Genomic DNA, 27,037 nt, shown 5'->3' on the forward strand with positions numbered 1-27,037 from the left:
AATTTTTATGAGATAAACAAAACAACCGCTCTCTTTCATACGTTACTTTAATTAAAATATTTTATTTAATAAAACCAGAGTTCTCGTACGCAAAAAATAATAATTTCTAGTTGTTTATTACTTATATAAAATTTTCGTCACGATTTTCCTACTTTCTAAAAAAAAAAAAACTGACCACAAATAGTATACTTTCTGATTTTTCTTTTAATAACCATTCACGCTGATATTTTCCCCGTGAAATAAAATCTCTTGATTGTATTTGTTTTTTGTTTTTTTTATAATTAAACCGAAAAGGTATTTATGTAACTATATAGTTAAGATTAAATGAAGGATTTTCGGAAGGAAGGAAAGATTTTCGGTATCTGCATTTAAACATTTTAAATAATTATTTCAGCGTAAACTAATAAGGAATTGGTAATATAACAATAGGCAATTAGTACATTAAAATTTGACATAAAATTTTATTATTCCATCACGAACAACTTAGTATTACATTTATTTGAATGCAGCAACATATGCGGCTGAAGGATAAGCTTGGTAGGCGCTGTAGGCAGCCGGATAGGCAGAGCTGTAGGCAGCCGGATAGGCAGCGCTGTAGGCAGTATAAGCTGCTGGATACGCGTGGTAAGCTGTTGGTGCGGCGGCAACAAGAGGTGCAGCAACAGGAGCAGCGGCCACTGGTGCAGCGACAGCGTGGTTGACGGCATGTGCTGTGTAGGAACTGGCGAATGGAGCGACCACTGGTACGACTCCACCTTCTACTACTGCAATAAGGGCGACTACGGCCAACTGTAATTCAAAGAAAGAATCAGGATTAATTTTTGTTGTTGTTTGTTTCAGAGTAATACTATTATGTTTTTGTGAGTGTTATGAAAAAACAAGTTTTAAAAAATCGATTTATTTGTTTATTACGTTGAGGTTGCAATCACGCGTACACAAATACCAATATTCCGTCAAACAAGCATATCTCTCAAAAGCGGCTGATCTTCCCCTACCTAAGTTCAATTTCTGAGAAAAAAATTTCGATTTGATCGATCTGTTCCAAAAAATATATAATTCGACGAATTTACGCTATATTAAAAATCATAAGTTTTTTATTTTTTTAATTTTGTCGTAATCGGTTATTTTAAAATTACTACGAATCATTAAAAATGAAATTTTCGTTAAGAAAAATTAAACCGCATAAAGTACGAGAAATTACTACATTTTTTGAGAGAAAGAGATTTTGTTTAGAATTAAAGTGTACAAGTGATAAAAGGAATTATCAATTTTTTTCTGAAATCCAGCCGATGTTAACAAATTTATAATTCATTCTAGATTTTGTAAACGACTGTGTTAGATCGACAAATTGTTACTTTGTCCGTGTTAGAAACGCACCTAAAGAAATCGTGTACTGAAGAAAAAGTTGGAGGTAACCAACGTTTTCTTCAAAAAAGTGATATGTCCATATCATTATGAAATATTTAAATTTTTTTTCGGGTAAATTAAAATGTTCAATTTAATTTAAAAAATCGATAATATGTTTAATACAAATAAATCATACAAAAGAAAGACGTCAAAAAAAGATGAATTTAATTATTCTCAATAATAATTCAGTTTATAATTAATTTTTCTAATAAAATATTTTTATATTATATAATATATATGTAAACGTATAAGGTAATAAAGAACAGAATGTGCAAACCACATTATGGTTTTCTTAAGATTAATTATTAGATTATTTTTTCCTTACTTAATTATATGGGTATATATTTATATATATATATAGTAAAGCTTTCTGCAATTTTTGTTTTTATTATTATTTTATAAATAAAAGCTTCTACTACATTATAAACAAATAAAATTCTATTAAATTTAGGTTTCATTAAATATTGTGTCTGTTCAAATTACAATAAACACAATGTTTGTGCTATTTAAATATACGAGTATTTTCCATATGTAGAATCTTGATTTTATTAATATGCACGTTACAAAAATAGACTGATCCACTTTATCGCTACCCTTCAATCACTATTTTTAAGAAATACATATTTTTAAAGAAATTTCTTTATTAAGATGATGGATTTATTTTGCTTCGAAGGACCGTGTAGAACTCTTAAACTTGTCTTCATTGTTAAATATTTATTATAACTACGTATATTCCCGCGTGAAACATATTTCATCTTCTGGACTCCCTCAAAAAGTCAAACTCTATTTCAGTATAAAAAAAATTGGATTGTCAAATAATCGTCTTATTTCCGTAAGTCTTTTATAGAACCGTATTAGAAAATTAAATACGTTGACTTATCCTTGCGTTTATATTTATGAATGCGGAATCTTTACCAAAAAAAACGGTCACTTATTCTTAAAAAATGAATGCTCGAAGAAGACGTCTTCACTATCTCAGATCTCGACACGTACTCCGTGCATTATTAATTTAATTTGTTTAAACATTAAGCATATTGCTATTGTTTAAACATCATACATTTTTAATTTGTTTATATTTAGTGTGTTTTCATTAACATTATCATTTCAAGTGTTTGTATTTACATAATTAATAAATTATGTACTTTAATCGGATCAATTTTTTTTTTTTAATTTGTTTTTATATTTATAATTTAATTTATAAAGGTGGGATTTCCATAATGTATTATTTTATTAATGATTGGAGTAAAAGATTTAATTTATTTTAATAAATAATCAAATAAGCAAGTATAGTGTGTATTTTGTTTGAAACAATAAAATGAACAAAAATTATTTGAAAATATATTAGTAATGCTTTTGTCATTTCCTTTTTTTTATGTTGAGATTTTTTCTAAATTTATAAATTTTTGTTAAGAAAAAATGTCTAGGTTACTGATTGTAATAGTTAAATTTACTAGAAAAATGACTAAAATAAAAGTAATGTCGTATAAAATTTAAACATATCTTGTACAGTTACTATTATTAGACTTGTTTATGAATTACGATGTATTTTATATGATTTACAATTTAATTTTTACTTCGTTAATATATAATAAAAAACGTTTTAAAAGGTATTTTATTATACCTCTTAAAAATTATACCTCTTACATTATTAGAATTATTTCAGTTCTCGGTAACTTTCACAGTCGATTAAAAATTGTTAAATAATTTTAATATTTAAAAAATTTCGACTGTATTGTTGCACATTACATCAGTAGAATGCCGATATTCTATTGTAAGATTTTCAGAGAAATTCTTAATTAATAAATTCATAATAAGAAAAGCTTAGAACTTAAATTTTGAGCAGAAAGAAATTTTAGAAACTGTTTAACGTCAATAAGACAGTATTACATCGGTCTTGATTCTAAAGAATCTTTTCTAGTTATGGAATTAATATTTCGGGTGTTAATATTGGGACAGTATTAGAAAATATTTCTATTTGATTTATCTAGTTTTTGGAATGATCTTATGGAATATTCTTAAACGGGTAAATGAAATGATAAACGTTTTTCGTTTTTGTCTAAATTTATCCTATTTAATTTTAGGTTTTTAAAGGCTGAAATGTTAATTTTGCTGAGTTATTTACAGAAGTTATACCGGAAATCGCTGTTGGTTTTCCTAGTAAAATTAATTTTGAAAACCACATGCTGTATAAGAACAAAGGCTATAAGGAACGATAAAAAGTAAATACAAAAAGAACCGATTCAATAAAAAAATGACAGTGTGAAGGGGAATATGTCGGATAATTCTTTTTAACTAACAAATCAATTCTATAAATAATATCTCACTACCGTATAGAGACATCGTCTTTTTCGTCTGTCCCCGATAACCGCGAAGACTATTGAGCCAGTCGTTATAAAATTTAAGTGTAGCTTTGTTACGATCCTAGGAATGATTATCACAACGCAAATCTCAGTGACCCACTACTATGTAAATCATAAATAAAGAAACTAAAACTTCTTTTAGTAAATCCAACATCACTATCTACCTCGATAGATATAGTCTATACAGATCATTGTCTACATCAATATCGATTTTTTTAGACAGTTATTACGTGATTTACCAAATTTTTAACGTCTTTGTTTATAAAAGATCAATTTGTACTGTTGTATATATATATATATATATATATTACTAATGTGTACTTTGCAATCTGTAGAACTACTTTTGTACAGACTCGGCCGACATTCATTAGACGTGTGGTTAATTGAACCCCAACCATCGAAATATATCGATATCCAGTGTCTAGTATTCAAATCCGTATAAAAACAATTAACATATTTACTAGGTTTTGAACCTCAGAATATTTGACTTCGAAAATCAGTTGTTAAACAAATGATTGCGCGTTATGGCTGGTGGTGGGCTCAGTATATATATATGGTAAGAAAAATTTCTAATAAGGCAAACTACTAGCTCTATTATTTTTCTTTTATACGAATGAAAATTAGCTTGAAAAAAATAATCTCTGGGCAGACACCTGGTAGCTTCGGATCCCATTCGCGAAATGATATAATTATTTTTAATTATAGTATAATAATTACGTTTTTTATCAAGTTTTATAAGTTTATATAAATAAATTCCGTATTTAAAAAACGTATAATCGAAGTCGATAAGCTAATTAACAGGATATATTTAAGTAAGTGTCTCGATTAATAATGTTTCAGTCGCGGTTAAAATTTATGTCATGGCTAAGTTATTATTAAAAACACATGTATGCTCTGTAGCGATTAAGAATAAATAATAAGTATGATTTCTATTTAAGCTACTTAAAAAGGGCTTTTTGTATTAAAACGAGTTTTGAATTAAATCGAAGTACGACAAAGTTGTCAGCAGTAAAATTTCCAACAAAAAATTGAAGTCGGCCTGTATATTTATTTAATATTATTATAGGTATTGAATGGGCGCAGAAGGTTAGGCGCACGTCTTCCCAAACGCGAGAGAGGAGGCTCAGTCAAGCTAGTTATATAATTACTAAAACTAAAACTAGCCAGGGTAGTTATAATTACTAACAAACAGCTCCTAGGGATTTTCTTCCAGCCGCTATCATTCTGTTGTAAATTATAATTAATAACATAACACACCACGAGTTGGATATCCATAAATTTTAATAAACTACAAGCAAACTAATTAATATGAATAAGGGATGCAGCTGCCTATGGGCTCCAATATATCAGCAAATCTGCAGTTAATATCTTGAGGCTATGATTATATCGCACGAATCAATCGATTAACGCATATTTATTTATTTAATATTACTATACAATAGAGCAGATAGTCCAATTTTCGTAACAAAATTGATTACATCCAGTTATAGTTCGATACTGTTAAACTGTGCCGTTAAGTTAATCCTTACGAATAAGCAAATCCGTCACACTGATAGTCAAATCTACACACAATAATTTTAGTAATTTTTATTATTTATTTTTTTATCTGTATGGTTTTTTTTAAAGCATTTTACCACGTTTTAATTTGTATTATATTTATGTTATTTTAACGTTAAATTACTATTAACGAGTCATGAAAAGATTAAAACACCGGTTTATTTATTATCGTTATAATTATTATATATATTATTTATTGAATAATAATAAAAATCATAAATTACTTACAACAATTTTGGTTGCTGCCATGTTTGTTGTCGGTTTGTTGTTGTAGTTTCTTCTACCTGCGAATAAAATTTGATACGTTTGGAATTGTTTTGCGGTACTATATATATATATGAATTTAACATCCCCTCTTTTAGTTTCATCATGATGTTATCGTTATCATTATCGAATTATTTTATATTATACACACGTATTTTAGCCTATCGTGCTATAATGGACACTAAAAACCTATATAGCTTATTTATTGGCACAAAATAATGTCTTTATGCATGACATAATGTAATAGTGTGACCATCGATGTAACTTTCGTTTGCCTATTTCTAGTACTGTACTGTTACGTAACAACTATTTCTTAATTATTTTTTTTGTGATTGATTTTGGCCACTAAGGACCGTTTTCCTTCACTTCATTCTTCATTGCTATTTTTTCCTTCCCAGTACCTCTTCATTCTCTCCGCAGGTTGTTCTTTGTGTTCTTAACAACAATTTAATTTTCAGATCTTCTTTCAAGGTATTCTTGAAAAACCTCTAACATCATAATTTTATTTTTAAAGGTGTCTATTTAATATACGTTACTATTGTTTTTTCCTCTATCTCTCTCTCTCTCTCTCTCTCTCTCTCTCTCTCCCTATATATATATATATATACCGAAACAGGTATTGTAGGTGAATTATCATTTTTTATTTTTATTTATCGTTGAAATTGAGTAAAATTACCAGTATATTTTACTATTACTTAATTAGTCGACGTACTTAAAATGAAATGTTGTGTGTATAGTTTTTGAAAGTTTAATTGATTAATTTTGATCTAACTTTGATGCGGTATTCTCCAACTAGCATGTTAACCGATATGAGGAACTGCCAAGATCTACTGCTTCTCTAGCCATCAGAGCTCATTGGTTTTTCTTATCTGTAAATATACAAGTACTTCCAGTTCCTCTTGTTACTCAACGATATTACCTCCCCTTGGCGGCCTTCCCTCGTGAATTATTGCCTTAGTCTCGATCTATATCAAAAAAAGGATACGAATCCGGTTATCTTACGAACAACAATTTTTAATGTTTTTTTTTTTTTTTTATCCTCTACTCCCCTGGGCCGGACATACAATTAAATAGAGCTCGGCCCAGGAGAGTGTCCTTTTAGTTTAAAGAGGCCTCCCCAGCTACCGGCAGCTTCGGCATGGCAGTTCTGCCCCCTAGTCTCCCCCCAAGGAACCGGGTCTCAGTGTTTATTTGAGGCGCCTCAAACCGCCAAGAGAGGTAACCGGGTCCGACTATGTCATCCCCGAGCCCCATCCGACGGTTGGGTCTCGGTCTTAAATTTTTCCCCTCCTAATCCCCTCTAGAGTCCCCAGCCGTTCACTGCGACTGGCACATCTGAGCATACCGGACCTCGCGGCTGGGGCTGTCCGCACATCCCTAAATTAACAACCCCTTCTTCCACGTCTTTGCTGCATAAAACTGTCTCCGCGAACTTCTCAACGAGCCTCCAGTTGTCCGCAGTTGCAAGTATATATTCGACCAGGTGTTCTGGATCAAAGCCTGTTATGCCAGCCAGTGTCCGTTGCTCAACCCAATCGGTCCGATAAAATACGTGTGTTCAGCTGTGTCATCAAAATCGCAGTACATACAACGGGAAGATTCCCGCCGGCCTATTCGACGTAAGTATGCCTTGAAGTTTCCATGATTAATCTCTCCGTGCTGTCTGTCACAACACGCGTTTAGATCTGTTAACAATCTTTTAGTCCACGTAGATCTGAACCCTACCCGCCATCTTTCGTTCCGGTTATTAAAAGTTAACAACCTAGCCTCCGATCTACTACTGCCTTCATAGACGTTCATACATCCCCGTAGTAAAACATCGATGGGAGGGACAGCCACCGGCACACACGCCAAGTCGTAGGAGACGGTTGTGTATGTACAGATGACTCCCAGTAGCGACAATCGCTGAACCCATCTCAATCTGGCCAAATTCCACTGTATGTTTATAGCAGTGCCTCAGACTGGAGCAGCGTACAACGTAGTTGAGGCGACGACTGACATAATAAGTCTTCTCCTGGAGACCCTAGGGGCAGACTGTGGTGATATCAACAAAGAAGAGTCTTCATTGTGGCCTCGGTTTTGTCGACACATTCCTTAACACTTTCACTGAATATGCATACACGGTCAATCGTCACTCCTAAATATCTGACACTAATCCTGTGTCGAATTAGCTGCCCTCCCGGTTTAAAATTAACAGGGCTAATGTGTCTTCTTCCAGCCAGTATTGTGTAAACGCATTTGCTAGGAGATAATTCCAGACCGTGATCTACCGTCTGAGCTTTAATTGTTGCTAGTGCGATGTTACCGTTTATCTCCAGTTCTTCCTCTGTTTTGGCGCTAACCAAAATAGCAAGATCTTCAGCGTAAGCTATGGCTTCACACGCCATTGACAGTCGGAGCCGAAGCACCCCGTCATAAACTGTAACCTACAACAAGAGGCTAAGAACAGACCCCTGCGGTACACCGCCGTGAATCTGAAATGTGTGAGTCCCGCTCTGAGCGTCAGCCGTTATCCATCTGTCACTCATGATTCACGTATTTGTCTCTGCAAATAGTTAATAATGCCTTCACAAAGGGTCGTCATTGTGTCCCACCGTAGGAACCCAAACGCGTTATTAATATCGAGTATTAACGCGGCAATATACCTTGTCCTACATGTGCCGCTGCGGACCAACGCTGCCCAATTAACAACCTTATTAATCGCTTATCGGACGACCACGCCAGAAACCAAACTGGCTATCATAAATAACCGCTTCTGTGGTCAACTCGTCTAAAAGTCTGGCTGCTGTCATCCGCTAGACAGCCTTGTCCATGTTGTTGTACTATTACTTTAGGAACCACTTTGGCTTCCTTGGGCTGAAAAGCCAAAGTTTCAAAACCTTCCGCTACTGCACAGAAAGCCTCCTGGATTTCTTGGAACCTCGGGAGGATGTTTTGCCTCGCGCCCGTGCCGACACTCTTGGGCAGATTCAGAAATTTATAAAGGTAGCCCAGGTCTTCTCCCTGGGCTGCCAGAACCAGCGGGACAGAACTACCGGGTCTGACCTTCGCTTTTTTAAAGGTTTCCACTACAGGGTTAACCCGGGTGGGTGTTATTCACAATTTCTTCCTCGAGCAGGGCCGTCCGTTCTCATACAACCCGCTCGAGAAGTCAAAAGCAAAAACCTCCTAATTTAGACCACCGGCGAGGTCGGAGCGAAATCGCTTCCCGAATCTGCCAGATGATCTGAAAAATTACTTGGCCTCACGAAGTACGAAATTGGGGACTTTGAAATTCAAAAGGAATCGTCCTTATTTACCTGACGGTGGCACTTCTGCATCATAGTACGCCGCTGTTTTGGGTAACACTGCGCAGTAACGTAAGTTAACTAACCGCCACCGATCGCTGTACAGCCCCGACGACAAGAACGTAGAACACTGCTATTGCCGAAACAGCAAACGGTAATGCAATGCAAGTTTGCAATACGGGGCCAGAGGCCGAGAAGCGATTATCTTCTGATAATGGGCAAAAAGATCTTCTTCCCTTTATTCTAATATATTCTCAAAGTATCTTCAATGTTAACGTTGAAATATGTCGATGAGAGTCAGCATCTTTGCCAAATATCTGCACCCAGCCAGTCATATTTTTTTATTTATGTTCATTGTCTCTGTTTGTCTCATGTTAATTCTTTAATTAATAAAATTTTCAGTAAAACAAGAGTGTGTTGATAATTTATATATATATATATATATATATATATATATATATATATATATATATATGAAAAATAATATTTGCAGTCTTTCCATTCTACTGTTTTCTCTTTAAGAATCTTCATTATTTTCTCCCATTTGACTCTGTTAAATGTCTTCCCCGAATCTATGAAACACAGACTCATTCATCTTCCTCTCTCTAAATAGCTCTCTCTCCGACCATTCTTAGTAGCCCGTTGGCATCTCTGATTTGTTTCCCTTTCCTAAAGACAAACTGTTTCTCTCTTGCAATATCTTCGGCATTCTTATCAAGCTCTAGTTTAGGAATCTTATATTTTAGCGGCACGGTCTATTAAACTTATTGTTCTGTGTTCTCTACATTGTATGTTACGAGTTTTCTTCGGAATCATTATCATTATAGTTTTCAGGCTATTCTCCCGAACGGTATATTTTATTACACGCTTCAACTGTTTCTTCCACACCCACTCATTTAAGCATTTATAAAATTTTGTAGGAAGTTCATTTACTGTAGTCGATTATTTAATCTTCGTTTCTTAAATTCTTTCTGTACTTTCCATTTATCGATGATAAACTTTTGTCCACTTCAGATACTTCCTGTTCATATATATTACAGCATAAATTATCGACGCACTAAAAAAACCGATAATACAGAAGTTTGGCGTAATATGTCAGTTGCCATCAAAATATTAGCTTGGAATATATCGGATGGAGAAGAATGTCCGTACAGTAATAATTAGAGAAAAATTTGGAGCTAAGATATATGTATCTTTTTGTTTGAAATGTCAATCTATTTTTTTATTTTTTTTTTAAATATAAGTAACCATTTTAAGCAAAAATGTTATATATATATGTATGTATTACATTTAATAGAGAGTACCCGTCTCAGAAATAACGTATATCATGGCGGTTTTATGTAAAGTAAACGTGCTATGCTATATGGGTTCATTAAAATGGAGCGATTTACAGTTCTATAAAAACTAAGTAAAATAATAACAATTTGGAAATCATTATTAAATAAATTAATCTACGAATAAAACCAACTTTTGTTTCATCTAATAGTTTACTAAATTTTTTTGCACTCATCTTATAATCGTGACACATTCATAAAGTATCTGTGTTAGGAGAAAGAACTTATTCTGTTTTCAAAAAGAAATCGATCCTTAGTTTTATTTCTTTTACAATGGTGATGATCATTAGGGCGTGCATTGTAATCCTGGCAAATAGACTGATGTTATTACATATAAAGCTGATTGTAATCTGCATTTTGTTAGCTTCTCATACCGATTTACAATATTATATTAAATGCGACAAAGAAGAAAGCGGCAAAAAACTTCACTTTTCACTTGACTTTTCGTTACTAGCCTGGTATAGGCTACTTATGGATATCTACGCGTAGAGGCATGGCGACATGAACTACGCCCTGAGCCGGTTTTTATGTGGGAATGCGGGGTTTAGAGCATAGTTATTCAGATTTGGACTAACCATTCAAATCTCTGTCTCGATGTCGAGGAAGCCGTGGAAACGGCGTACCGTGTGTTTTTCAAATATTCGAGATGGATATTTGAAAATACCGAGGTGAAAATAAATAAAATGTTCCCGTCTGAGAATCTCGAAGAGGTTTCAACCGAAGCGACCGTTATCGCTTCGGTTGAAACCTGGTAAGCAGTGTCGGACCGGACCGGTGCTATAATGTCGAAACCTACGAGCCCAATAAAACGCTATGAAAGGATGATCGTCAATGATGCCTTGGCGCTAAAATCTGGATTCAGGCCATCTCCTGTGCTCCTGAATGCTTCCGGCCCGTTGAAATCGTCCTGGAATGATCGAGCAGGCAGTACTCCCGGTGATTACATCTCTATTGATGGCAGCCGTAGGTAGCCACATCTAACGAAGAGAAAGCCGCTTCTCTCCCCAAATAATGCTTTGCGGAAATTCTGGGAAGGAGGGTGGCAGGATAGTGGTTTAGTCGGTACGCACAGGCACATATTCGCACAGACAACAAGCGAACCTGTTGCGAGTCCGACGTGCTCTATCCGAGTGTTCGTAATAGAATTCCCCACCTCAACTATAAAAAATTGCAGGCTACTTATTATTCTTTAGAACGAATTTTTTGGGTTCTGATTTACGTCTGATATCAGGTCATCTGATTTTCACGAAACCGACTTAATAGACCGTATTTAAATTTAAAGAAAAAAATTAAAACGAAAGAGATAAAGGTTTACGATATTATTTGAAACAAATAATAGGATCATTGCTAGTAGTTATTTTTTTGTGGGTTATTCCAATGTATGAATTTTGTCATTGACATACGTATAAGCGGTACGTAATGTAATTAGTGTGGGCGAATATCTTATACTGTAAATGACGTATGCTATAATATTAATTATTATAAAGTTTCAGTAAGTATACAATATATTAATCTATTAAATAACTTTACAGGATATCCGTATTAAATCTGAAGGTGTACGTCAGGAATGTTTGCGATGAAGAAAGAGGGGGAGTGATCGAAGATAAAGGTTCACGTGATATAATTTTTTGGCACGTGATATTACTTGCACGAGTGATCAGACACGTGCAATTATAAAAGGCGATTGCGTATAATTAATTGAAGATTAAAGTAATTACTTCAGTTTGATACAATTAATAGATCAAAAGTGGCAGTAATACTTTCTAAAAAAACCGTGTGGTATATAAGCCTTATTAGTTTTTTATTTAATAATGATGTCGCTAATAATTTTGACTCTCTCTTTCCGATCAATTTATACTTCGATATTTTGTCATTATTGGACTGACATTATATAAGTTTTTATGTGATTTTTTTTTTAAACATTTATTCTTTGAATATATTCTTTGTAGTTATTACCGCAATGAATAATTCAAAGAAAAATAATAAATAAATATTTATATCAAATAAAATATTGTATTTATGTATAAATATATATAAATAATTATCATAAATTTGAGTACAATACAATTTTAGTATTCAAGAAAAAAATTATTATGGCAATTTAAACATTAATTATTAGCGTATTTATCTGATCTATTGCTATCAATATTTTTTATAGCTTCGTTGACTCTTTATTATCGGGTAATATTTGTTAAACCTCTGTTTCTTAATTAATATTTGCCTTTATTTAACAATAGTGTAGCATGTTTACATTCTGCCTCAATTTCCGTGGTTCGTTACTTAATGTATAAAAAAATTAATTTACTGGAACGTCCAAGGGAGACCATATTTTTAACCCCTCTCTTCATTATGTTTTTCCTTGAATACATTTTTTTACTAATAAATTTTGCAATTTACAAATAAAAAAAGAATTAATAGTGTTATATTTTAAAATAAAAGTTCGCTATATCGTATATATATATATATATTCATACATACCAGAAAAAAAAATGTATATAAAAAAAACAGAACACTATATATATTTAATAATATATATATATATATATGATATTATTAAAAAACTGCATGCTCTGCCGTACGGGTTATGTTTAAACCATCATACAATCATATTTTGATAAAGCTAAGCTACATTGCAGATCACTCGCACCGTTCTGTTCCTCGGTCCTTTCGGCGATTCCTAGGGACATTTGGGTATAGTTCGGCCTTCGGAACACCCTTTCTTTGTCACAAACATTAACCGTTTATAGATAACTTTGATGTGGGTAAGGACATAAGAATCTTATAAATCAACCGGATGTGAATACTGTTCGTGGCGATAGTTTTTTGGTTGTTTGTGAAAGCTTGTGGGCGATAACGGGAAAAAATCAACATCAGAATTAGTTAACATTCCGGGTGCATTTTTGTTCGAGGAGATACAGTATCTTACAAACGCGCAAGAAGTAGCCAGCACAAGAAATATAGGCGCGACAACGATTATGAAAAATGCGATTTCGATGACAAACTCTTTAATTTCATCGACTGAAAGACACGGATGGGTTAAAGGTAAAAATAAAATTGATTTAGATGATGATGGTAATTTTACTTCATGTGTACCATTGTCAGTGTTGATGGGTTTTTCCGAAGACTATAAAAGAATAATCATAAACAATAGACAAGAATTAGTGTTGAAAAGATAATTAGTGTTAGTATAATTAGTGTTAATAACGACTAGAACGCTATACGTACTACAATTTCAAATCATAAATCGAATTAACAGAAATCGTATGGGTTGAACTGTATTTGAAGGCGGCGTCTGAATATCGATTGGAATTGGTTAAATTGAAAGATAAAAATGAAGAGCTGCGTACGGGATTTAGATATTGGGAACTTCATAAAAATCCAGCCGTTCCTCAAACAAATTCTACGACATGGAACGTGAAAGAATCATCACAATTGGACAAACCGCGATATGTTATTGTAGGTTTTCAAACCGATATGAACGATAAGGCTACTGAAAACGCATCAGAATTTGATTCTTATAACTCGAAAAATGTTAAAGTAATGATAAATTCAACTCTATATCCATATGAAGATTTACGGGCGAATCGGATGTTGACGTATAATATGTTTATGGAGTTTCAAAAAGCTATTATAAAAATATCGATTCACCGTACACATTTTCAGATTATAAAAGCAAGTATCCGTTATATGCGATTGATTTTCGCGGCAACATGAATCTATAAAAAATAGGCGTCGATTTCAAAATTAAAGTTGAAACCGAAAAGAATTTCTAGCCCGATACAATCGCGTACTGTTTATTGCTATATGACAATTTAGTTGCTTACTCACCATTAACTGGTAATGTAATAAAACAACCCGTAGCTGAATAGATCGTAGCTCAAATATAGTAATATTATCTTATTTAATTCATATAAAAAGAGGAATGAATGAACTACACGCAGATAAATTTTATCGTCAAGGCCGCTGTTAGATAATTTAATTTTTATTTACATTAACGCTAAAAATACTTTATTTTTTGTAAGTGCAATGATTGACATCTTCGACAGTATATATAATAAAATACATTAAATAACAAACCTCGGAAATTGGGACGGAATGTATACGAATGTTTCCGATGATGAGAATGCGTTTATTGAGAAATTTATTAGTAAAAGGATTCAATGAAAACACACATAGTGAAGGGGAGGGGTTAAAAATATGGTCTCCTTTGGATTTTCCAGTAAATTTATTTTTTTTATACATTAAATAACGAACCAAGGAAATTGGGGCAGAATGTAAATATTCTGTATTACTTTTAACACCCTCTGAATTATCCGGTTTTTTCCTGTTACCGGGTATTAGTTATTAAAAAACCGTTTTATATAAAAAATTAAACTGGCAAAAATTTTCGTAACTTGTCCGGAAAATCTGGGTAATTTATATCTCTAGCTGTTGAAGTCTTCGTCCTAAACGCTTATACTTAAGAAAGAAATTATAAAGAACGTTAAATTAAGTATGAGAATAAAAATTCTATAAAAATATTCCACTCGTCGAGTAAAATTTTGAGATAATAATCAATAATGATCTAGTATGAAACAAAAAAATTACCGAACGTAAAAGTAAAAGAAAAAGATAAAACCGGCAGACGAGGCGAACACAAACGGGTGGATCAGTTTCAGACATCAGATATCCATTAATGAGCCTAATATGCTTTATTCGCAAATGGCATATAATCGCATCTCATCGGTTATTCCAGTACAAAGAGCTCCAAGGCGACACAGTGTTGTTATTGGACGAAGTATAATGTTTAATTATAGCAGCATTCCGATCACTTTGCCGCTCATCTTGAACCATCCTCTTCAGTAAACAGGCATTACCAGAAAAAATTTCGAGTATGGGATCCAGCAGAAGCTTCCGGTTGTGTTACGCTGAGTCATTTCAGAGATAACAGACAATAGGGCGTCTGGAGTACACGTCACTAATCGCCTGTAAGGTATTCGTGGAACTTGAACAGACAAGTGTATCCAAATGGTGGGCTAAGTATATTTAAGTCCTTGTTAATAACATACAGCTCCGCGTCGAAAACACTGGCGTTGCCGGGAAGGCCAAACATGTCTTTTCTATTGATAACCATAAAAGCACAACCGACAAAATTATCGTGTCTAAAGCCGTCTGTATAAACTATAGAATCTGGATTCGCGCATTTACTATATAAAAAAAAATTTTATATCGGTTTACATAAGATAAAAAATTAACTAAGCTACCTAGAAAGCATTAAGTTAAGTGAAAAAATTCCAGTACGCAACATTTTGCTATCGCCGTACTTTCCTGAGTAGCTATATATACAGCCGAGCAGAAATAGAACTGTAGCTGGGAATGTAAAAATTATCTATTCTTTGAGTAAATATCTGCAGTACGGGATATGTCAGGTCCGGATAGCGAAATTAAATGACATCAGACGTTCATATACAGAAATCATCGTGTCAAATTTCATTTAAATCGTACTTATGTACGAATATATATATACATCTTTCTGGAATTTTTCAACGGTAACGATTTTTTCGGTTAGGATTCATTAAACTTCAAGATATGCTAAAACTACGTCAAGCAAAATTTCACCCGAGTAACGTATTTTCCATTACGTTGTGTTTTTTTTAGCTGTATAGTATAACTAACTATATGGCCGAAATTAATAAAAATGTCCATTTTTTTAAATTGACCTTTAAAATTATTTAATTAAAATATATTTTCATCGAGTAAATAAAACAAAATTCTCACCTTAAGTTGGGAGAAGGAACTGAAATTTGAAATGACAATAAATTTTGTTTGAAAGTTGTTTAAATTCTATTTTTAATTTAACGCAATATTTAATATTTCCGCTAAGATTATCATAATTTATTTGAATGTTATTTTCTGCCTTTCCTAGCAGTTAGCTAGTTCCAAGCGTATTTAACGCTTTTCGGAGTACCTCTATTCTCAGTTTGGCCTTCCCAGCATCGTCAATGTTTTCGTAGCAGAGCTGTTTGCTATTAATAAAACCTTAAATTAGTCCAATATTTCGACACAGATTCTGTACGTGCCTTACAGACGATTAGAGACGTACTCTAGACGCCTATCGTCTGTGACATGCAGTCTTTTATCTCTCAAATGACTCGGCGTAACAAAACTGTGAGCTTCCTGCTGGATCACCAGCCATATGGAATTTCAGGCAATGAGCGCGCTGATAGTGCGGCAAAAGAGGCTTGTTTACAGCCCCCTTACAATAATCTTTCTAATGAACTTGTCTGTTTTCTGAAGAGAAAACAACTATAATTTTTGTGCTGGCAATACTACATCACCGTGAAGCTTCTCATGCAGGAATAACCGTCGAGAGAAGATTGTTATTTGACGTTTTCGTACAGGGCTCACTCATGGATATCTCATTGCTCAGACCGATGCACCCGATGCGCATGTATTTGCTGCAACTGCCAACTAACTGTATACTACATCCTTGTGGATCGTAACTGTTGTGCGACATTGAATCACACAATAAATGAAGGGGCTAATTTCCGAAATGAGACGAGGGATAAATGACAATCTACCCGTAAATTGGATTTTACGTCTTTATATGCTTCTATGCTTCTACAGAGATAGAAAAACAATTGCTAACATGTACAGTAACCAAACAGCAACAGTAACAATTGAAGAACATAAGAAAGAAGCCGTAATAAGAAAGGGAGTCCGACAAGGATGTACCCTATCTCCGTTACTTTTTAATCTTTACATGGAACTAGCAGTTAATGAAGAACAATTTGGATTCGGAGTAACAGTACAAGGTGAAAAGATAAAGATGCTACGATTTGCCGATGATATAGTAATTCTAGCCGAGAGTAAAAAGGATTTAGAAGAAACAATGAACGGCATAGATGAAGTCCTACGCAAGAACTATCGCGTGAAAATAAACAAGAACAAAACAAAAGTAATGAAATGTAGTAGAAATAACAAAGATGGACCGCTGAATGTGAAAATAGGAGGAGAACAGATTATGGAGGTAGAAGAATTTTGTTATTTGGGAAGTAGAATTACTACAGATGGACGAAGCAGGAGCGATATAAAATGCCGAATAGCACAAGCTAATCGAGCCTTCAGTAAGAAATATAATTTGTTTACATCAAAAATTAATTTAAATGTCAGGAAAAGATTTTTGAAAGTGTATGTTTGGAATGTCGCTTTATATTGAAGTGAAACTTGGACGATCGGAGTATCTGAGAAGAAAAGATTAGAAGCTTTTGAAATGCGGTGCTATAGGAGAATGTTAAAAATCAGACGGGTGGATAAAGCGACAAATGAAGAGGTATTGCGGCAAATAGATGAAGAAAGAAGCGTTTGGAAAAATATAGTTAAAAGAAGACACAGACTTATAGGCCACATACTAAGGCATCCTGGAATTGTCGCTTTAATATTGGAAGGACAGGTAGAAGGGAAAAATTGTGTAGGCAGGCCACGTTTGGAATACGTAAAACAAATTGTTAGGAATGTAGGATGTAGAGGGTATACTGAAATGAAACGACTAGCACTAGATAGGGAATCTTGGAGAGCTGCATCAAACCAGTCAAATGACTGATGACAAAAAAAAAATGCTTCTATAGATTTTAACGGGAAACTGTGAGACTTATATTTTAACTTTGATTAGAAAACCCGTTTATGTAGTTTCCGATGTTAAAGAAACTAGTTATAAAAAAATCCATATGTTTTAATTTATATTAAAAAATGAAAAATATTGAAGAAAACGTTTAATATTTTATTGTTTTCCTTCAACATTATTTTTATAATTTTCCAATTTTTAGCCGGCTAAGCTGAAGAATTATTTATAATGCACCGGTTTCTTTAGCGAAATGTAGATTTCTTTATCGGGCTGTGACGCATATAAAGTACCTGGGATACAATAAGCATGAATTAGAATTATTTTCTGTGAAATTAATGATGTTAGATTTACAGCATGGCACGGTTTGAATGTTTGCTTATAAAAGTTGGATTTATTTTAAATTTTTGTAAAGATCTGTTAAATTCTGTTTATAAATAATACAAGAATCTGTATGAAGGATTTTTCTGGACAAAAAGATGGCTGATATCTGTTTTCCAATGCGAATGGGATTTCATCGAATTTATTTAGTTTTCATATTGTAATCGATCTCATTCCTACTTAACGAGAATCGGTATTATACTGGGAATTACATGTAGTTAAATTTTAGTAATATTAATTTTTTTACGACCTAAGTTTAATGTAATGTTTATTAACAGAAATCTTTTCGCAAGTTATTGTAAATCATGAAAACAAAAACTTTCGTATATTTTTAAGTAACAAAAATGAAAAATTAGCAAATGAATTAGCAGAAGAAATTTCCACGCGAACTAAATTTACACTATTTACATAGAAAAAAATCTTTATAGAAATTAATTTTAGTCGAGTTTGAAGGAGATACTAAATTCGACCTACATATGCGTTTTATTGAGCCTTAAATTTTACACTAAAAGCCCAGGTTTGATGATTGTTTTCCATTTCATCCGTTAAGTTCTTATAATAAATTTCTCCGAGATAATTTTAATGGAAGATTTTTAAAACGAAAAATTGCGTGTCACATAGGCAATTTGAAGATTTATACAACAAATTTATTTACTATCACCAGCATAATTATACATCTGAAGTTTTCACGAGAAATATAAACATTTTTAAAACAATTTTTAAAAGTATAACTATATTTTATAATATAAATATTATTATTATAATAATTTTATTTTATAAATATAAACGTTGTTATATTTTTAATATTCCTCTGTCCCAGAGAACCGCAGATAAGAACGTAGTAACTTTTCCATTACGTATATTTTTTTTATTAAGACGTCTTTCTTGGCTTCTGCGTTTTAGCAGATGGGTATATAAGGACAGCGTTTTTTTATTATTAACAAATTACATTTGCATAAACTACGCAAATTTTGCGTAAATTAAAATCGGTTTTAATAAAACAAACTTTATTATACGTAGTCGACTTTAATATTATATTAGCTTAAAGGTAAAAATATATTAATTTTTCAATCTTTATCTAAATTTTGAATATTATCGAAAAGGTTGGTTACGTATTTAATTACTTTTTAATTTACATCGACTGAAAACATTAGAATTCGCAGATGAATTGAAAAGAAAAATTACTTTTTAATGCTGTTCAATTTTTTTGTCTATTTTTTAATAAATTTTGCTCTAATTTTTTCAACGGGTTTCAAGGTATAAAAATTAAATTTGCTTACTTTATATATTCATTTTTTATTTTTTAATGTAGGTTAGATGGAAAATTAAAAACACATGAAACGATTAATAAATTTACGTGTTCTCTCAAATGTTTAAGAAGTTTCAGAAAATTTTAATTCGATATAATTAAATGTCATTAAAATAAATTTCAGGGGATTAAATGAATAAATAAAGGTTTTAAATTTTTTTGGTTCAAGATATATTTGAAATCTTAAATGTAAGCTTAATTCATTTAAGTTTTTCGTTTTCTCTTTTTAAAAAATAATTTTTGACCCTCTTTATTGATTATTAACAAATTCCTCCTCCCAAAAAATTTCAATTTTTGGATAAAGGTAATAAATTTAAACATTTTTTATAGATATAATTGTTTTATTTTTCATAACAAATTCATAACATTATTTTGTATTTCCTTTTCTAATTTTCTTACTTTAAGATCGGAGCAGCAACAGTGTAAGGATAAGCGGCGGCGGCGGCTGCCGGGTAAGCGTACGGAGATGCAACATACGGTGCGGCAACATATGGTGCAGCTGCTGCAGCGTAAGCGGCTGGTGCTGCGTAAGCTGCTGGTGCGGCATAAGCAGCTGGCGCGGCAATGTACGGTGAGGCTGCGACGTACGGTGCAGCTAAACCTCTCTGAACGATGTTTACACTTGCTGCATGAGGTGGTATGTTGTATGGTACTGCGTTAACATAGGCGGCTGCTGGAGCTGCTGCAACAACACCCGCTGAAGCGATGTTTACAAAAGCTGCCATTAAGGCGAAGAAGAATAACTGAAAAGAAACATAATAATTACCTTTTTAATGTTAAGATTTATGTATTTTAATAATAACCAGGTAACTCCAAATTTACTACGGTTACTTCAAGCAATTTATGTAAAGGTTTGTAAGAAATAAAGAATTTCGACCAATTTTCGTACGATAGAAAATCATCTTGTAATTTAAAAAAAAATAATTTTACGTGCTTTTTAATTTTTTTTTTCTAGACATTTAAAATTAAATTACTCTTATTTTGTTATTACACAACAAAAGTACAACAAATTTTTATCGTTAATTAAAAAGATTTGTTAAATTTTGTCGTAGAATTTATTTAAAAAGATAAAATTTTATTTTTAAATCTTCTTCTCGGTTTTAGTTTTGCTTAAAGAAAAAAAAAAATGTTAAGAAAATAATTAACAGGGTTTTTATCTTTCTCAAAGTTTTGAGATCCCTTATGCCCGAAAATATTTAAATCTTTATAAAATAACATTTATATATATTTATGTTATTTTATACTTTGTATTTATGAATATAATTTAAAAGAGAGATGAAATTCGGTACACTAGTTTCTCTGTAAGGGGGTATTAATTTTACGATTTTTATAAGATTAGTTATTGGAGAGATATAGTGGGGATGCTATACGTCGAAAGCGGGTTAGATTAAATAATAATTTTACTAGTATTTTTTTTTTTTTTTTTTTTTTGGCTTATTAAAAGTATACCGTTAAATCAATAAAAATCACTTCTAAGATTTTGTTGTCTTATAATTTTTTTTTCTAAATTTTAAACGAATCAATTTTATCAACGTGAAATTTTCTTAGTTATATACAAATATTCTTTTTTCGAATGAGATCATACGGATCGTTTTCTAAAAGGGGTAGTCCTGCTATTGTCATTTTTATTATGATGTAGGAATTGAATTTTAAGTTATATGATAATATGAATCGGTGAATTGTGCAATTTTTCATAGCCTATTTTAAGATATTTGAGGAATATGTTTATTACAATTACGCTTAGTAATTTACGTCTACAAAAATAGGATTAAATTGAAGTTATATGCAGTTAAATATTTTAAACACGCATTTATTAATTAATTTTTAACGAACTTATCGTTAACATCAACAGCATTACCTTCTTTTTTTGTTTGCAAATATATATTACGCAGTTTTTGTTTAATAACAAAAACGAAAAACGAATATTAAATCATTACAATCTACCTCAAAATTGGATCAAGGGTGTGGCTTTCTAATAAAAAACAAAAAATAATGATGACCTACATAGAAGTAAGTAAACGTTGTAAACGGGATCGTACAGTGTAGTAAGAAGAGCGAAGAAAAAGGAAGACGCGACCAAGATGAGCAAGAAAGAAGAGTTAGGCGATTAAAATCTCAAAGGAAGGCGAAATCGAGCGTAAGACCGTGCGTAAAATTACCCGATGAGGCTAGAGAAACGGCAGCTGATATATATCAGAGGCGGTTTTGTTGACGGCTGAGGGGGACATCTTTGCCCAGTGCCAAGCGCAGTGTTGTGCGAAACGGGACTGTAACGACGATAACCTAAAGAAAACAATTTGATTTCTTTTACTCAATGTATTCGCTTTCTTTTCTTTTTGTTCCTCCTTTTCTCCCCGCCTCCCGTTGACGGATCCACAACTAAACGTAAACTCGGCTACGAGGGGTGCCATACCCTCTACCTCGTCGGCAACAAAATTCCCGCCAAATAGTCGCATCCTGAATTTTATCTATAGGTCTATTAACATATTTTTTTTTTATATATTATTTTATATCGATCGAGTAATACGATTTTCTTTTGAAAAAATACAGTTCTGCCAACATACATTATTTATCCTTATTAGAAAACCGTAATTTAATTGTAGTTTTTTTTCTTCAGGTAGTATTATATTAATTCTACACACACCGGTTTAAGTTCAATAAATGTTCTTAGCGGGCTTTTTGATCTTTGAGAATTTCCCTACCGATTTCCATTTTTCTGTTTATCATATTAATTAAGCGAATCGTAATATTTAATTTATTTAAATATAATTTAATCCTAATTTAAATAAAATTATTATTAGCCTATTACCATTTTCTTTGGAAAATTGATTCAATATAATTAGATATTATTATTATTATTATTATACTTACTACAAAGGTTGTTGAAGACATTGTTGTTTGTGTTTCTACTACTGGATAACAATAGCTGATGATTTGCCTTCGTTCACTCGCTATTTATATACTATTCTGACAATACTTTAAAACTGGCTTTCTAATTAATTTTGGACGAAGTGGTGTAGTATAATTTTGTGCTTTGAATTTCAATTATAGTACTACTGGCTACTTATCAGTCGTTAATATTATTAATAGTAACTACCACTTATATTTTGTAATATAATATTATTATTATGTAACTAAAACGTCTGTTCTTGTCATTCACAAACAGATTCAGTTCCATTCGTTTCCTCTTCTCTTTATCTTATAAAGCACATTGCTTTACCGGTAACTGAATTGTTATCTTATTATTAGATTAATAATAATGAACTTTTTTTTAAGTAAATTATTACAGTATTTCTCTTTATAGCTACCTCCATTCATGCAGTTCAGAAATAGCTATCGGTCGGTTGAAGTAGTTACATTAACACGAGTTAAGAATTCGTATACATTGTTTTACGTACAATAAAAGTTATAAATAACTTTTGAAAATCACCGTGAGAAATCGAGAAGGAATTTAATTTATAAAAGTAATAATAATTAAGTTCGTGATGATAAATTTAAAATAAACGTTTTTCATATTTGAAATAAGTTTAGAATAAATTATAAAAATTGAAATCCATTAGCTTACGCTTAATGGTTTTTTATATTTTTCATTTCTTATTATTTAGGAAAAATTCTCGTTTAGATTAATTCTAATTCTACAGATTTTATGGCATCCCTCCGGATTAATAAATAAATATATTACAGACTAGTACTTATAATTATATATCGAATTATAAACGCAAAGATTTATTTATAAACGGTTTACGTTAAATTATTTATAACTACTCGTATATTAAAAAGAAATATTAGTTTCCATTTTTATATTTCAACAGAATAAAACAAGCGTAATATTAAAAATCGACAACGAGGAAATAAATTTGAAAAAGTTAATAAAAACGATTAAAAATAAAATGCCGTAGCTTTTGGTTGACTTTATTATCTAAATTTGAAGCCGTGCCGATAGCATAACCGGTCAAATAGGTGATGAAAGACGAGTTAAGATGTAACGGGACGAAAAGAACAACACAAGCAATAGAAAACTTCTACGTAAATGTCTGAAAAAGCGGTAAAAACTAATTACATAAGTAAGAATAATTAAAAAAAGATAATAGAAAGGAATCTGTTTACAAAAACATTTTTAACGCGTTAACGTAAAATGTCTACATAATTTTCTATTGAGTCGTCTTCTGGAATTTTCCTGAAGATAGTGAGAAGTATCTAGCTCGCACGGTCGCAAAGGTTTTATATGAAACGAGTATAAACTGGAAGGATGGTATCGTTAACTTATGGAACTTTAAAACCATTTTAAAGGAATAAAACGTAAAAATAATACTTATAATTTTTTTTTTAATTTCTGCTTTATGAAGTTTCGGCGCTAAAATAAAAATAAACGATTATCATATCGTTAATTTTTCTGTTGAAAATAAAAAAAGTTAAAGTTAGTGTTGAAAGTTGAAAATAAAAAAAAATATATATATTTTTTGCGAAAAACGTTTTCGCGTTAAAGTGACAAACGAAGAGGTATTGCGTCAAATAGATGAAGAAAGAAGCATTTGGAAATATATAGTTAAAAGAAGAGACAGACTTATAGGCCACATACTAAGGCATCCTGGAATAGTCGCTTTGATATTGGAAGGATAGGTAGAAGGAAAAATTGTGTAGGCAGGCCACGTTTGGAATATGTGAAACAAATTGTTGGGATGTAGGATGTAGAGGGTATACTGAAATGAAACGACTAGCACTAGATAGGGAATCTTGGAGAGCTGCATCAAACCAGTCAAATGACTGAAGACAAAAAAAACAAAAAACATCGCCCGGATAAAAACATATAACAAAACAAAAACTGAAACTAGATTAAAGCGCCCGGATATGATATTTATATAATAAAATATAAATATTTAAAAAAAGAATTACAAAACTAAACAACAGTAATATATAAACGCAGATGAAAAGAGTCCATGACGTATGTTAAAAGTGAAATAAAACCTCGGTAATACGACGTTAAAAAAGTAACTTAAAAGAACAAAATTAACAACCGTCATGCGCCTAACGGTATACACAGACGATAAGGGCCGTATGAATAATCACTTTTTGAATCAAGATACACGGCTTTTATAAGACATTCGATAACATCACTGCTTTGTTCCGGCTCCCATTTCAATCCCTAGTTTAAAATTGCGATGCGATGCCGGATAACAGATACAATTCACAAAGATGCGGTGCACAGTTAGTCGGTAGTCGCAGCGAGCACAAAAAGATGCGTCTGCGTCATAAGATTTCCAGGAGCTAACCTAGTGTTGCCCTATTTGCAAGCGGCAAATAATAACCTCCTTACGACGGTTATTCCTACATGAGAGCTCCGGAGTGTCACAGTGCACTTAACCTGTCGAAGTTTACTATCGATAGCAGCATTTATTTTGTACTTGTTTTGCGGTGCTTGAAATTAATTGTTTTCTTTAAAGCGTCTTATTGAAAAAGAGAATTCCATTTAAAGAAACTGCTGTTGAGGATGAGGTAATGGGGTCAAAAATTTACAATTTTGTATTATATGTTATCTTAACTTTAAAAGAAATAAAATAAATAAACCAGAAATGTGTGAGGTTAATATCATTACGATATGACAATTCATTACTTCTAAGTAACAAAAACGGGAGATAATTTTTTTTAAATGCTTCGGATCTTTTATGTAGACCGTACAATTTTTCAAGTTTAAAGTAATTTTTTTTTAATAATTTTATCTTAGATTATGAAGATGAAATATATTACGGGTTCACTAGAAAATATTCCGTAATTAAAAAAAGAATCGTCAAATAATTGCGTTTTGAAATAAATAAATCTTGAATATTCATAAAAAAGAAAAAGATACAAATTGAATTGAGAAATCCTTTTTTTGAAGCAGGTTAATAAAAAAATAAAATCTTAATTACATTAGACTTTATTTTTCTAAATTATGTCTATATATTTATTTAAAGAAAAATAATATTTTTTTTTTATTTTAAAAAAGAGGAAAAACGTTTTGATTTCTGATGAAGGAACTTCTAATATTAAATAATAATTATCAGTTAAAATTTTTATTATTTAAACTGGCTAATACGGAATTGTTACTCGCTGTGGTAAACAAGTACTTAACATTTTTTTAATAGTTGAAAAATCAATTTTTTGTTATTTTGAATCATTTTTACGAATATAACAAAATTCTCAATTTTACTTTATTTTGAATTAACTATTTGTTGACATTATCTTACTTTTGATTATTTAGTCGTGAATTAATTGCAAACTGACATTCTATAATAAATATCAAACGCATTTTTTTAATAAAAGATTGAGTTATTTTACGTGTAAAAATTGGTGATCCTACCGAGGGATTCAAAATCAGAACCTTCTAATCGAACTGGAAAGACGTGGCTAGGTAAAGGAGGTCGTAATATCCTTCTTTTTCTCTCCTAAAGTATATGTTGCAGTACGTTCAACTAGTGACAATAAACGACCTTCCTACGGCCCGATGAGATGAGAATGATATATATATATATATGAGATATAAATGAGGTGCAGTTACGTATAAACTTGACCGACCGTTCCTGAGGTGTTTGATTAATTGAACTCCGACCGCTAAAGTACACCGATATCCACTGTCTAGTATTCAAATCTGTATAAAAGCGACTAACATTTACAAGGATTTGAGCATCAGAACCTTTGACTTCGAAAATCGGCTATTAAACTGCTGGTAATATTATCACAAAAATATTATCTCACGATTATTTCTGATAAATTACAAATTAAAAAACAATAAATAAATAAATCCGTTTTTTCTGGCGTAGTCTCAGGTAAAAATTGATAACCACATTAGAAAAATAATTTCGGATAGAAGTTTTCTTTTACAGTAATTATTGCGATAAAATTTTAAAACGGCTTAGCCAACAAGAACAAATTTTCAAACGTTTATTTTACAAAAGGAATACAATTTTAATTTTTTTTTATTTTTAGATCGTTGAAGTTAAGATGGGGTAAGAAACCGGAGGAGCAATGATACAAAATGGAAGTCAAATTTTAAGTTACGATTAATTAATTTGCACGGTATGGATTTTTCAATCGCTTAACGGCTGGAGACTCCATTATCAACCGGACTGTCCCGTTGTCATCTGCAACTACAACTAATCCGTTGCTGGACTCTCTGATGTTTTATATCTTAAGTCCTTTTCGGCTGTCGCGAAGGGCGATTTGAGGGTATTTCTTTAACTGACTACCGGGTACAGTCCAGCCCTCCACCTTATTAACAAAAATAATCGGGATTCTTAGTAGCGTGGCTGGCCTCACGCCTCCGCTTGACCACTTCAGTATACTGTTTCGGTTGTACCGAGATCGGAGCGGAATTCCGGGCCGCTGTAACTTCCTTAGACTTGGAAGCCAGGTCCTCAAATCCCGTACATGTTCAGGCAACATTCTTTGATCTCCGTGTTTGTGTGCATTCTGTCTGATAAGCCAACATATCTCTCTCGCGTATTTAAGTAGAACTTTTGTATTAAAAACTAGATATCTTGCCCGCCTTTGAATGCTTCTAC

General features: G+C 32.1%; 2 protein-coding genes across 2 annotated transcripts in view; both read right to left on the minus strand.

The window, feature by feature from the left end:
* Positions 1–495: 495 nt before the first annotated feature.
* On the minus strand, positions 496–5,679 carry LOC142326535 (uncharacterized). The gene is made up of 2 exons (XM_075369113.1): positions 5,553–5,679; positions 496–789 (listed from the first exon to the last, which is right to left on the minus strand). Exons 1-2 carry the CDS (start codon positions 5,571–5,573, stop codon positions 496–498), a joined length of 315 nt encoding a protein of 104 aa, XP_075225228.1. The 5' UTR covers positions 5,574–5,679.
* Positions 5,680–19,894: 14,215 nt separating this feature from the next.
* Positions 19,895–27,037, minus strand: part of LOC142326537 (uncharacterized) — a 40,485-nt gene continuing 33,342 nt past the window's right edge. Inside the window, exon 2 of the mRNA XM_075369114.1 lies at positions 19,895–20,242. Coding sequence (XP_075225229.1) covers positions 19,895–20,224 — 330 coding nt within the window. The 5' untranslated portion in view covers positions 20,225–20,242. The remainder of the gene's footprint in view (positions 20,243–27,037) is intronic.

The sequence above is a fragment of the Lycorma delicatula genome, chromosome 6 (genome assembly GCF_047948215.1).
Source record: "Lycorma delicatula isolate Av1 chromosome 6, ASM4794821v1, whole genome shotgun sequence".
NCBI classification, from domain to species: Eukaryota; Metazoa; Arthropoda; class Insecta; order Hemiptera; family Fulgoridae; genus Lycorma; species Lycorma delicatula.